General features: G+C 42.5%; 2 protein-coding genes across 5 annotated transcripts in view; one reads left to right on the top strand and one right to left on the bottom strand.

Moving 5' to 3' along the window:
- LOC128885920 (uncharacterized) overlaps positions 1 to 3,193 on the top strand; it is a 104,564-nt gene extending 101,371 nt beyond the window's left edge. The window contains exon 5 of the mRNA XM_054140303.1: positions 798 to 3,193. Within this exon, the coding sequence (XP_053996278.1) occupies positions 798 to 1,361 (564 nt within the window). The 3' untranslated portion in view covers positions 1,362 to 3,193. The remainder of the gene's footprint in view (positions 1 to 797) is intronic.
- The window catches only part of LOC128885921 (autophagy-related protein 16-1), a 645,660-nt gene that overhangs the window by 384,483 nt on the left and 246,920 nt on the right, over positions 1 to 14,257 (bottom strand). The window lies entirely within an intron of this gene.

The raw sequence follows: 14,257 nt of genomic DNA, 5'->3' as shown, positions 1-14,257 counted from the left end.
GTTTATAATCAAAAACTAGAAACTAGAGTCTCTAGATTAGGTTGTATTTCGAGACTTAGACAACATTTTTCTAAGCTCGTATCATTGTTCACAGATATAGTAGATTAACAGATCATTAGACGATGCAGCATGGCAGGTGTCAGATCATTGTGGCCTGCTGTTGCGCAGCGATTGAGTATCGACAGTAACGAGACTAATCCAGTGATATAATCATTAATACCGATACGTATCAATTCCGAGTATTGTGTGGAATGAAATTCCATATGTACCGAAATATGCTGTCATTTGGATTTGTAAGATGAACTTGATGAAACATTTCTAAGGGTATTCATACGGAACAAATATCAAGTTCCATTACAATTTCAACAAAATTATAATTTCAGTTCTGCGTTATTTAATTTATCTAACCAAATATCCCAAGAAGAGGTAACTGACAAGATAGTAATATCATCATTAAAACTGCTGATTTTGTATCTAAGAATCTATTCGACGAATTTCTATCCTGATTTTTGTTTTTATATAATTTTGAATAGATGCTTGATATATTCATAAGTTGAAATGAAAGATTCAAAAGTTCAAATGAAAGAAAAGAAAAAAAAAATGCAAATCAAGCAGGACATTAATAAATTGAACAAAATTTTGCACATACATATCCAAACAAACGTCCCAAGTTTCAAAAATGAATCTCAATTCGCCTACAAAACAATCACCTCGAAATTGTTCTAAACGAAAAAGCACCCCCACCAAGAAATACAATCTTTCTCGCACTAACAATCATCAATTTATTTCTGTTCCAGATTCTACTTTCCCACTTCGACGCCTTCAAATTCCCCAGTTCCGAGGTAGTGCAATTCCGCGCTCTGGTTACACCATGCATGCCCACCTGCGAACCAGTCCAGTGCGATCAGGAAGAAGCCACCGGCGAGCTGCGATCCGTGATTTCCTTCGGTAAACGTCGTCGTCGTCGCTCGACCAGTCCCTCTTCCCAGAACCGCGAGGACCTGCTGCTGGTGCAATCCATCCAGATCACCGACAAATTCGGCTTCGAGCACGACGGCAAGGCGTCGAACGCCAGCTCGGCCACTAGAGACACCGTTTTCGTCGAGAGCGAGGACATATCGTCCACGATGGGTGTTTGCATCAACCTGGGCGAGGCAATCGTCGCAGGCACCGTCTTCCTCGTCGCCCAGATCGCCATAATCGCGGCGTGGACCATCACCTGGCAGAGACGTCGACAGATGCTCAAGCATCAAGAAGCCCTCTCCGTCTCGGTTTCCGTTCCTGGAATGCATTCCGTTCCGGGGCGCACAGACAGCCTCTGTAAGTTGTACGACGCCGGATATTCAGCGCGCCGTTTTTGAATAGCCTTCGTTTCCTGTCCCCCTCCGTCCCTCGATCTCGTCTTCCTACCAGGGTTGCAACCCCTCGGCTGACATCGCCACCGAGATCTTCGCTAGCGACCGTTAATCACTGCTTCATCGATGCAGGGATCTAGCGATCCCATTCTCGGGAACGATCGTAGATCTCGGCTCTCCAAATCGCTAGATCATCAACGAGGGACATAACATGTTGGAGGGATTTAACTTTGGCTTCTTTCGGGCGCAGCCATCCGTTGCCTTTCGATCGGGAATCGTGCAAACGTTCGTCGAGTGTTTGATAAAGTTCGATCCGTAGGGCAGATAGAGTAATTTCAAAGACATCGAGCCGGGGAAGTATTTCTGGATGGAAATTGCCTCTCCCGTCCGTGACACTTCGCGCTTTCTTTACCTTATAGGAATTATCCCGCGCGTCGGTACTTTTTCCAATTGATCAAGGCTGAGCCGTCTTCATTGCTTCGATTTAATAGTCTTAAAAGTCATACCGCATCATCCGCGAGTTGGGAAAGGCAACTCCGAATCGAACCCGCAACATCCTGTCGAGCGAACCATGGTCCCCCGTGATCGTCGATTTCCTTTCGAGGCTCGACAAACGATCGTCGATCGCACGCGTGAAAGCTTCGTTTTCGATTTTCTTGGTTTATTAGTCGCCGAGGGAATCGTTCTCTGGAAAAGCGCGCGCGACGATCGACGAACCACTCGCCGACAGAACCTCGGGGTCGAGTCAACTTAAAATCGACCTTTAGCAAAGTTGAACGTATAATTGCAGAAGACAGTAATTACACCGTAGCAGCTAGAGGCAATTAGACGATCAAAGGGCAGGTCCGATCGATTATCTTCCAGCTCCGTCATCTTTCATTCATAATAGTGCATAATCTTCCCCGTTTCTTGCGACGTTTTCTTCCTTCCTTCCACTTCCATCCCGCCCATTCCATCGCCGTTTTTCCTGTCCGTTCATACGCGAAACGAGACAAGACAAAGCGAAACAAGCCGAAGCGGGATGAGGCGTGGCGTGGCTCCAAAGGCGATAGAGGTCGACGTGTACTTGCTACGTAGGATAGGGCACTGGTACGGACTCTAATTAGCATTGGGAATCGAGCATGATTATGCAGATGCTCCAAGTAGGATATCAACAGGAGGAATGGCGGACACGGTGGCGCGCGGGAGTGCTGGGGGAAAGGGTCAGGGAGATAGAACGGTCGAGAACGGAACGACTGGAAACAGTAGGAGAGAGCGATAGAAACCCAGAGGGGCGATACGGGAGAGCAAGGGCGATGCGCGTAAAGGGGTTGGCGGAAGGTTAATTGCCTCTTGTGGCGTCTCGGGGTTAAGCTAAGCTTCGTGGGGTTGGACGAGAATTCGGGAGCGAGAAGGGTCCGGAAACGAGACAGCGAGATGGCGTCGGATCGCATCAAGGATAGCTATCTAGAGCGTACTGGGACCACGTAACCTCGATCCCCCTCCGACTTAACCTTAGCCATGTCCGGGCCATCCGTGTTGGTACGGTTAATTTACATCGCGATACGTGAGCTTATCAATCTGGCTCGACGTGGCCCTAGCTGGTGGCTAGGAATGACACTTATGGTCAGTCGCGACGAATCGTTGGGACAGAGGAAGCCCTCCTCGTTTCACCGGTGGACACGGTTGTATACGACGTGGCCAATTCTAGAATGCGAATTATGTTCTCATAGGAACTTCATGTTTTACATTTGTTTAAGCATCAGGACATCGCATAGGTCTTATAAATGATTTTAACTGTATCATACACGTAATAGTCCAATCGATTCATCAATCATCAATATTCAACAGTTTTTCAAGTTCACGAGTTCACTGTCTACTAAAGTCAATTTCAGTTTACACGAAACGTCTCAAATAAAAAATTACTCCTAACAAACTCACAAGTAAAAACTCCAATCAACTCGGATATACTGAAACACGTATCTTCCAAAACAAATGAACAATTTCCTCTACATGATAGAAGGGCTAAATTAATTTAGTAATCGAAAGAAACATTTTCTTCGAGCACGATTCTGTCAAAACAAAGCACTACGAAGACGCACGGAGCCGTCAGACATTAGAACAAACACTTTGATGAATTTCATCGGTACCGCGTTCCGGGACAACGAAAATTCGAAAGTTCTCCCACCCCCTCCCCCCTGCCCCGTGCAAGTTGCTATTAGGGCTAGAGACGAACGTTTACGTTGGAGAAGTTATTTCGACATTTCCCGAGCCACGGTGCCGTGCGAATCCGAGTTCAAACATACCCGTTGCCCAGGGAAGTTATAACAGGGAGAGTCGATCTTAACTTCGGAGCATAGATCCAACGTGCAAACGTCCCCGCACAATGCACGGAGCGCAGAGACAGTACGTTCCAATGGATTACATTCCGCGGAAGGGGGTTGCTATTTAACATAACAACCCTTACGGTCGAACTTGCCAGGAACTGGGTGCTCGCGAAACTTCCCTTGCAGTACGAATTTTACACGTCGTCAGGGGGGGGGGGGAAGTGGGCGAAACTGAGCGAGCAGTAGACGAGGATCTATGACGGGGGATCTATCGGACGGAAGGGCGCGCGATACGTTGGATAAATTTAAATCGGTTAGCCACGTTGACGTGGGACTCCGCCGACCTCTCCGATACAAAGACTGCGGAAGGGATCGGGTTAATTGAGAAACTTGAAGATCCGAATACGCCCCCGCCAAGACAAACAGACAGCGGAATAGGGCGGGGACAAGCAAAAGAGAAAAGATAAAGGCGGGCAGAGTGCGAGTCTCCGATTATCGGGAAACGTTTGCATTTCAGTTAGCCGAAGTTCGGATCGTTCCCCCGTTCGACATTTGTCTACCACTGGCAAACACGCCGCGAACCGCCCAGGGTTTCTCCCTCGACTCGAATCATCGGCTTCCCGCTTTATCGCGAACAGCGCTGACTGATAAATAATCGAACTGACGCTGCGGAGAATGGGAAACTATAGTCTTCCGATTTGTTGGAAATTTGTTTCATCTGGTAGCTGTGTCGACCGTGGAATAACTTATTTCTGTTGTTAATTTATTCGAAAGTATAGTTGCAGGAGGCAGAAGAATACTCGTGATACGAAAATATGCCTGATTTTTTCTTAAAATTTTTTCTTTCTAAGAAAAAATACAGAAACTTAACAAATGATCCCACAGGGACGGTGTTGGAGCAATACACATCTTTGATAAATTTTCCCTAAAGTATTTGCACAAAACCGGGGTTTTTCCTCCCGATCCGAATGATCGACTTCTTGGCTTATCGTGTGCGCAGTCTGTGTGATAAATGACCGGACTGACGCTGTAAAAAATGGAACAATGGTCCTGTTGGTATAAATCTTTATTTTCCATTCGAAGTACGTTATTTTTGTGTCGATACAGCGTTCGAAACGATCGAGTATCGATCTGCGTCTAGGATGAACAAAGTACTCCTGGACCGGAATTCAGATTCAGCGATTAGAATTTTCTATACAATTTATAATTATTAATATTTTGCTATGATATGGAAAAATCTTTATTACAAACAAGTTTTTCTAATCCTACGAGTGGACTTCGATCTACAGTGCGATCCTCCAAAGTAGCGTCACCGAAATATCGATAACTTTCATTGAAATTTTTTTGCGATTAATAATTAAAACACAAGACTGTAGAAGAATAACCACCAATGAATGGGTGTTCACGTTGACGACGATAGAAATTCACTTCGACCTTTTATTCAGGCTGCGTACTACGACGTTGTCGCTCATAAATTCATCATCGTGCGTCCCAGCGAGCGTGATTCTCTCTGGAACACAGGCGCCAGATGGAATGACGAGGTAAAAACAGAAAAGATATTTCCGCAACAAACTTCTCCAGGGCGCGACACAATGCATTCGAACCGGGGCAGTCGGAAATTCGAGAGTGGAAAAATATCGCCGCACGCATCCCTTGTGTCGTGATGGAGCTGAAACGTCGACACGCGCTTTAATTATCGATTGTAATTGCCGTAGAAATTGGTGGGCCACCCAGAAGCGGGGTTAAATCGAATTTTGTTTTCGAATCGGATGGCACTGATCGAAAACATAAATTGTCGGTCTGACGTTGACCCCCTCGTGCAAACTTTCGTAAGACCAACCATTCTGACTGAAAAATGATTACAGGAAACTAAGAAGTTTATTTATTGTAAAATAGAAAAGAAAGGCAACTAGGTGTAAGAATTAATTCTGTGCCTTTCTAAAGTAAACTTACTAAGTATGAAAGCACATAATCAATTGTTACACCTAATACATAGGCAGATAATTCACTTGCAACAGAATTTTGTGAGGGCATAATTTTCATTCATGGTGATTCTACTGAAGGACTTAGAAATTAGTTAAACAAAGCTCAACTTTAAACTTAAATCTTGGTTTACTATCGCGTTCTTAGGCCACCGGAGCCCTGTTCCAAGCTTCCCTTATTTTTTCGCTCTGTCAGATGCGCGGATTAAATTGCTCGGGGCAAGAAAAGAAGAACGTAGATTCGAATTAAGCGATTAAAACGCCATCGTGTTGATCAAGCTTAACTCATGCATCAAACTTGCACACCTGCATGGTCTTGCTCCCAACCATCAGAGTCCATCGTGTCCTATCGTGTGAACCAGTCCACGTGTCGCGAGTCCGCGACGTGTCTCCCGTTTCGCAGCTACTACTTCTATACATATAAATAATAACGCACATGTATACATCGATGATAAGATGCCAACGAAGGTGCCTACGCGTTATTAATAAGCGACGCTAATTAAGATTATATTTTACATTTACGAAATATGCTAAGGATTTTTCGCTAACGCTGACGTAGTATATCCAATTTGCTTGTGGTGAGAGGGTAGAGCCAATTTTTATACACGTTCGAGACGCTAAATGTACGAACGACGGAATCGCTGGCTGCGATTTATTGAATATCGCCGCTCGCGATCATTTTAGAGATACAATCCTAGCGCGTATAACGAACACGTACGAGATGGCGCATGAAGAATTTCGTTCTCTGTCGCCGGGAAAGCTGGCTAGAAGCTGAACTTTGCAAATTAAGGTCCTCGAGTAAGGATACAAAAGGTACGAAACGAATTATTATAGGAAAAGTTGGATTGAATTGCGACTGGGAACTATAGAAATAATAAGTTTGAAGCAGTGGGGAATTTAATGAAATAAGTTTTCTAGGCCTCTATGAGAGCTTTGTTTAAATTATTAATGTTTAGAGATATACAAATCCATTGAGGTGTAGCATGGCAGGAGCAATAATATTATTTTTCGTATACGCGGTTGAAACTTACAATCGATGTAAATAAAGTAAGTAACAATAACTTTCTGTGATCGGTACCTTAGATAGTGTGTTTGGTATGAAAATGAAGTCTTTATTATACTGAGTATTATGTGCAATATATCGAGACTAAAATGAAAAGAATACGTATACGTTGCTTCTAAGAAAATGATCATGTGATTTGGTAAAGAGCAAGGCATCGAATGAAAAGGATTTGTAATTCTATGAATTAATAATATGATAGGGCGCTCATCCAGGTCGAAAACAATTTATTAGGTTAAATGCTTCATGGCTACAAACATGATCTATATTTGTTTATTCAGAAATATCATCAGACGCGAGAGAATTTAAGATTTTCTTGCGCCATCTTGTAGATGATCATTCCAAGTAGTTCTAGAATCATAGTCGAGCACTTTTCATCGACTTGATCTGAACTGGTGTTATCGCGACAGCGTGGTCAGCGTTCGATCCAAGTCAATGGAAACTGCGTTGTTTCTACAACGATAAGGTCACTTATGAAGTAATTGCCCACTATTAACGCGTATACGATGGAAAAGAAGCCGTACGAGCATATTTCACGTGTATTTCTAAAGTCATACAACTCGGAATCGTAAGTTCTTCGGAAAAAGCAAAAGAAATACTTCTGAGGCTAGAAGACAATTATTTACGAACGAATAACAACGGGAAACGATAATCAAATATTAGCAGTAATACTATTTGGGGTATAAGCTTCACGAAATTGGAGAAGGAGGTGAGGTGGGATGCGCTGTTGGTGAAGTAGAGTACTCTCTTGGTAGGACAGCATTCTCTGTCGATAAGACTATCGAATGTTAGTCTTATCAACAGAGGCCACTACGTTATCGATAGAATACTCTATCTTACCGATCGGACACTCCTCTTCTTATCTAAAATCTCATGGCAAACTGCCTCAACTCTATGCAATATAATAGTATTTTGCTCGTAAAAATAGTAGCCTCCATATTATCATAAAGGCTGCTTCCAATTCAGCATACAGAGATCAGTAATTAAGAACGATACAAAGATGCCGCATTTGGTGATCAATAAAGTTCACCTTCATAATGTTAAGAATTTTTTAACTGCATCACTTTAGAAGGACACGCGGAATGCATCGTGAATCGATTACGTAATTAAGATTAAGTTAAACGCAGCCCTGCGAGCGAAGGTGGTGCAGGAGCCGCTCACGAAACAATAATATTAGGCTCGAGGACGATCGCTCTCTCGATGATACGCCGAGAAACCATCTCTCTATGTTACTTTGACGCTGTTCTCGGCGCTTTCGCGCGCAAGAAGTTTGCTTTCCTCCCTTTCCTGTGCGCTTCCTTCGTCGTCCTTCTTAATGAGTCTTATGCTCGTACACCCCCTCGCCTTCTTTATCGCGAATGTTCACGAGTGCGCTGAGACGTTGGTGCTTGTCCTCGAGCCTGAGGTGCGCGCCTACTCCGTTGTAAGCTTGAGAAGCTCGAGTCTGTTCTGTACCCTGACAAGCGTACATATTTCTGCAGCTGTTTCCACCCCTCCAACCCCATTCCTCAACCTTTCGCTTCTGTTCTTTAATTCCGTCCATTTATTTTTCCTTTCCCCAGCATTTATCTCGCCCCCGTCCAGTTCCTTTTAATCTCGACCAGCCAAACGTTTCCGATTCGCGATTACGCGAGTCACGTACAGAGCTTACCCGACGATCGAGCGGTTTTACATAACACGCGCACCAACCATAATGGCTTATTTATTTTTTACGTTTAATGTGTACCGCTCTTCAAGAATACTCGTACCTTGTCACGTTTATCATTTCCCTCCCTCCCCCTCTACAATTTTTTTTTCTCTGTTCTTCCACCTTGCACGTCCATGTCTGGCATACCATCCGACCGTTTTAATGACGTCCCCTTAATTCGGACGCGGTGTGTAGCGCATGCGCGCGTAACATATATGCGCGCGCGCGATGAAAACACGATAGCGCCGCAACGAGTAGACGATTAAACGAATTAATTGGATCGGCAGGGGAATTTCATGTGTGCGCATGTTTAATTAATTCCTCGTTAATTTCTTTTATTTCTGTACGCCGATTTTTCTGTTTTTTTTTTTTACCCAGTATCGAAACGTCACCTTTTTTTCGGCTAAGCGTCGTATATGTCAGTACCGTAATACACATGTTGTACATAGCATATATGGTACAGAGAAAATAAACTCATTTTATAACGAACAGTTTTGTTGAATTGACCTATAACCATTAGCCAATTCCACGAAGACCACAGCGACTCGTTCTTGGGGCTCTAATGAAGCGATACCAAGTTGTGATTTGTTCAATATGTAAGGCACCAGTAATAACAGAGGTAATAATAACTATTGTTTTCATTCGTTATAAAGAAGTGGTCACAATGGTAGTGGCTTCTTTTTAAATTTATGAATTATTACAACATTTATATGGGATACAGTATACACTAATAATAATAATAAAAAATTATAGTAAGTTTTCACTGGGACGTAGTCACTGCGACAGTACAGACTTCTTTTAAAATTTGCAAACTACTATTACGTTCTGAAAGGAAACGGTGGGAAAGTGGGCGTGGGTAAGTACGTCAACAGTGAACAAGTTATTCCAAAGTCCTGCCGGTGAAATAGGTTTCCTGGTAAGACGTTGCTGTGGCACAGTTGTACATACACCGATGGAAGTCACGAGAAACCCCTGGTTGGAGGACAAGCGGCCACTCAGACTGGAACGCTGAAACGAATCGTGCATCCCTAACGGCGGCAGTTTGACCCACGTATGTATCAATCAACGAATTATTATGCTAAATGTGATCGTGTCTCGCCTGCAAATGTGCTTCCAACTGTCGAGCCAAGACGGAACGCAAGGATCGTCCATCCGAACGTGTAATATCGGGGCTAGGGTGGGGCGTAATTCCTGGTATGACTGGGAAGAATGTGATTCTCCGTGAATGAATAAGTCAGTCGAGTCGAGGTTTTCACACAGGGAGGTTACCTTCTCGAGGAAATCGAATATGAGAATTCGTGTCGTTCATGTGCGCTCGAGTACCCTTTGAATAATGTATGATTGTCTTCTGTAACACATTAATTTCACTAGTGTGTTTCTGCTTGTAAATATGATCAATGGAATAGTATTCTTTTCTGGAGGGTTGTTGTTATATTAGAAAGCATAAATACATATGTTATTTGTGAGATTAAAGCAGGGCTTATAATAAATATAACGTGCTCATGTGTATAATATATTTTATATAAATATAATTCTATATAGTATATGTATTTTATAGAAATAAAATTTTATATACATTATTAAATTGTTAACTATATATAAAAATTAATTATTTTATCTTGGTGAGGACCTAAGTAGATATCGACATATACATAAAATTTACTATGTTTGTTCAAATCATATTTATAATGATATTTATTTTCTTTTTAATTGTATCTCTCTTACTTTCATTGTACTTGATAGGATAGCTATAACATTCTGTTGTATATATTTTTATTAATTGTGTGTAATTTCCAGTTTCAATGTGAATAACGTCCCACTCGGTGTAATTAAATTTGTAGTCGCAAGTCTGAAAATTCAGTTTGTATAAAGGTATAGCACGTTTGAAATGAGGTAAAATTACGAACGTATACACGTTGTGCACAGTTCTACGAGTTCAATTTCAAAGCATTGCTAACGAATATTTTTATAGTCAGATCAGAGCATGCGTAAATACTGAGTTATTTGAGCAAAGTGTTACATTAATACGCATTTAATAATATAATTTCATTCGGTAATTAACGAAGTTGTGAAATGCTAACGATGTTATTTAAAGTTTTAAATGATTTAGTGGGCCCTAACAAAATCGAACGAGGCATTTGCATGTGTCTCCATAATAATAGGAACGCATCAGCTTTAATGTTGCGTAACATCGAATTAAGTTTCACAAGTAGCATTTGTTATGGACAAAATATTATTTCTGCAAAAATAAATTCTACTCTTATTGACACCACTTTCCTTTTTACGACAGCAACCAGGAAACGCCATTCTTCTTTTATTTGTCGGAATTATAAACAACAAAGGATTAAACGATCCTTCGATTCGACTTGTGGGTTAGGTCGACTATCGGCGGCGAGAATTATGTGCCTTGAAATTGGAATTCGCACACGTTGCGCCCACCCAACCGAAACTGATCGCGGTCAGCGTTCAACAACGAACCGTGTTCACAATGTCGGCGCATTTACATTATACATTCAGTTAGCAACGATCCCCCTCCCCTCTGCCCTTCACCGGTTCGACCAGAACACACAATGCTAGTGGGTGAACGCTCGAACGCGGGACCAGGGGTTGAAAACAGTTATGACATCATCGGTTCCGGTTCTCAAAACAGTTATAAAAACAGAAAAGATGTTTGAACAGTTAAAGATCGGAACGGATCTAGCCAACATCGGCTACGATCGCAGTTTGATAGAACCGTTATTATATCGCTTCTTAAATGGTTCTTAATGCAAAGCTTTTAAACAAGATGAAAAAAGAATTAATGGTCACTACTTTCAGGGGTTGATCTACGCACTTGAATCGGTAGAGATTTGTAAAGAAAATCTTCCGAACAATCCATATGGTCTCGAAATTTCAGATCAAAGTCTTTTTTAAGTTTAACAAATTCTATACGAGGACTAGGGATAGAGCTTCAAAGAAGTCGCATTTAATGCAGGCGAATCATTTTCGCATATGCGAAACATCAGATTGTGACAGTGACCGTAACCGCCAATCCGTGACGGAGACCACCAGACCGTGACCGTGACCGTCAGAGTGTGACGGTGACCATTAGAGCGTGACGGTGACCACCAGACCGTGATGGTGGCCATTAGTCCGTGAAGGTCACACAGCGACACACATATAATTTTTTCAGAACCGTATTGGATATATCCGTTTCGATTTGTAACTGTTATAATGTCCTTTCCAGTCAGAACCATTATATAACTGTTTGAAACAGTTATTTTTAGAACCTCTTCAGCCCCTGCGCGGCAGCAATGAAAATTAGATCCCCTCGTGAGAACAAAAAGCTGGGAGAGGAGCAGAAGAGGAAGGTGGACCAGAAACAAGCTCGAGATCGATGACGGGACATCTAGACGAACATCAGGTGCATCGTGCCACGCGAGCATGAAAAGTGAAGCGCATGAATATCCAGGATTCAGGATAAATATCCAACCGGTGTTCAGCCTCCGTTAGCCGGTCTTCAATCAGCGTGGGAATCGTGCTCGGTGACCCTGAGAACGAAATTTATGAGCTCGATGCGACGTGGCGAGGTTGCATCTCGCTTGGACGCAAAAATAAAAAATCGCGAAATGCTAATAGAGGTATTTGGTCGTTTGATATCTGACTGCAGGGATCTGGGCATGATTCTCGTTCTTTCGGTCGATTCGCTAAAAAGGGAAATCCTTGATATCGGGCGGAAATCTGGGAAGCACGTGACTATCCGTTAGAGACGGTTTAATCCCGTAATGAGGAATGCGTGTGGGCTCAATTTAGTTTTTTCAGCGGGGAGGTAACATTCGAACGGCGTGTACGCTAATCTGGGTGATTCCTAATTTGGTGTTACGTTCGCCTACGCAGGGACGTCTTGACAGCATTACGGGGCACCGAGAAAATCAGTGGAATGGAATCAGAGTCCTTGTATACCCAACTCGCAAGAATAAGGGTAAGTCATTATTCATGACTATCATTCGCTTGAAATCCATAGTCTCCAGAATTTCATGCTTGATGTACATGAGTGAAAGTCAATTCGAATGCACGTCCCATTTAACCCTCTGAGTGCTAGAGGAAATTTTAATACTAGCATTTACAGCTTTGAGCAGCGATATATCGCTCTTGGCTATTTTGCAGGTGATAGGTATTGAAGAGTGATATATCGCTCCTTGGGATTCCAAGAGTTAATGTATAAGAAACTCCCTCAAATATTCGCCGTTACGTCAGTTGTTTTTAAAAAACAATTTGCTGAATAGAGCTGCGTGATTATCACGCGTCCAAGATGGTTTCTTCCCTTAGGACGGCCCTGCCCCAACGGTAACAGCGGCGCTGGCTAGCCAAGGGAAGATTATTTTCTTCTCTGGAAATAGAGTTGCTGGTATCTTAGACCGGGGCTAGAATAAATTGCCGGATTATCGCTTCCAGACTGGATCGAAGAGCTGGCGGGCGCAACTTATCGTGCATTAAACAAGAGTGCAAGTCGGTCGGGGAACGATTCGGCGAGTCCATTCGACGGGTCGGCTATGTTAATGAACTGGATCGAGATAATGGCGTGCAATGCTCGTAGTTTACGGTCGCAGTAATGCAGCAGGAAGTATCCAGCCGTGGCTACCGGGTGACAGGACATGGTTCCATGCTGTCGACCAGAGAGAAGGGGGGACGAAGATCTCTCTATACGCTTCTGCTACCATCGTCGGGGCAAGAAATGGAACGGGATCTACTTGGATGACATAAAAGTCTTGATGGCTTCCCGGTATTTCCGAACATTTCGTTCCGAGACGATGACGTTTCCCGTCGCGTGTGTTCCGAACACGGCTTCAATCCACTTTCGACGAATTCAGGCTCCTCCACGGATGTCTGTTTCCGCGGGGATGCGGGCTGAATCTCGACTGGGATGTGCGGTATCGTAGGGGCGGAATTATACATTTTTGTTGGCGGATGGAGAAGAATATTGGGGATTTTTAAAGAGGAATTTGACAGAGGTAATAAAAACTTCTATCTTTATCCAATTTGGAATCATCCTCGGATACATTAAAAGAAATTTGAAGGAATATTAGGAATTCAGGTTATGTTATCGAAATATAAAAATAAATTTGAGAAAGATTATCAGAAATACAAATAAGACTATAATTAAACATTATTACGTTTAATATTTGTAGTTAAATACTTTCACGTTCGTACTTAAATATTCATGTTTAGAACAACGTAAGAAATACAAATTGCTAAAGAAATTGGGATGCAGTTTCTTCTAGGATAAAATAATATCCCAAGGGAAGCGGCAGAAGATACGATGGATCATCAGTCACCGTACATCATCTTCTATAAGGAAGCCAACTATAAGATATCAACTGCGAGCCATTTGTCAAAAGTCGAAACGATCCTCTCGAAGTGTCTCCAGAATTATCTGTCCCTGGCGCCAGACCCTGGGAATTCCGGACAATCTGTCCCGCTCGAATTATCTAACATTATCTCACGGGATATTGATCCTTCGATTTCAATCTACTGCTTCATTATTTCGTTACGGTCCATTCGAACATGGAATTATCTTCAAGCGCGTACGACTGGTTCCTCCGAAAGCACTGAACGTTTGATGGTCAGCAGATGCATATGCATTAGACATCTAATTTAATGATAGTTGACAAAAAAAAATAGAGGCTACAGTTCAAATAAGCTATTATTTATTTAGAAGGGAGGGATATTCAAGAATTACGATATATTCGCATGTCAGCTGTTTTCAATTAATACTTTTCAACAATATACATTATTCAAAAAACCTGACATACAAGTATAACAGGATATTTGTATTTTATTTAAATTATTCATAGATTCGGAAGATGGCACTAAAATAGAAAGTCGAA

This window comes from Hylaeus anthracinus, unplaced genomic scaffold (assembly GCF_026225885.1).
Source record: "Hylaeus anthracinus isolate JK02 unplaced genomic scaffold, UHH_iyHylAnth1.0_haploid 11982, whole genome shotgun sequence".
Classification (NCBI taxonomy): domain Eukaryota; kingdom Metazoa; phylum Arthropoda; class Insecta; order Hymenoptera; family Colletidae; genus Hylaeus; species Hylaeus anthracinus.
This window is presented reverse-complemented; position numbering and strand designations above follow the sequence as displayed.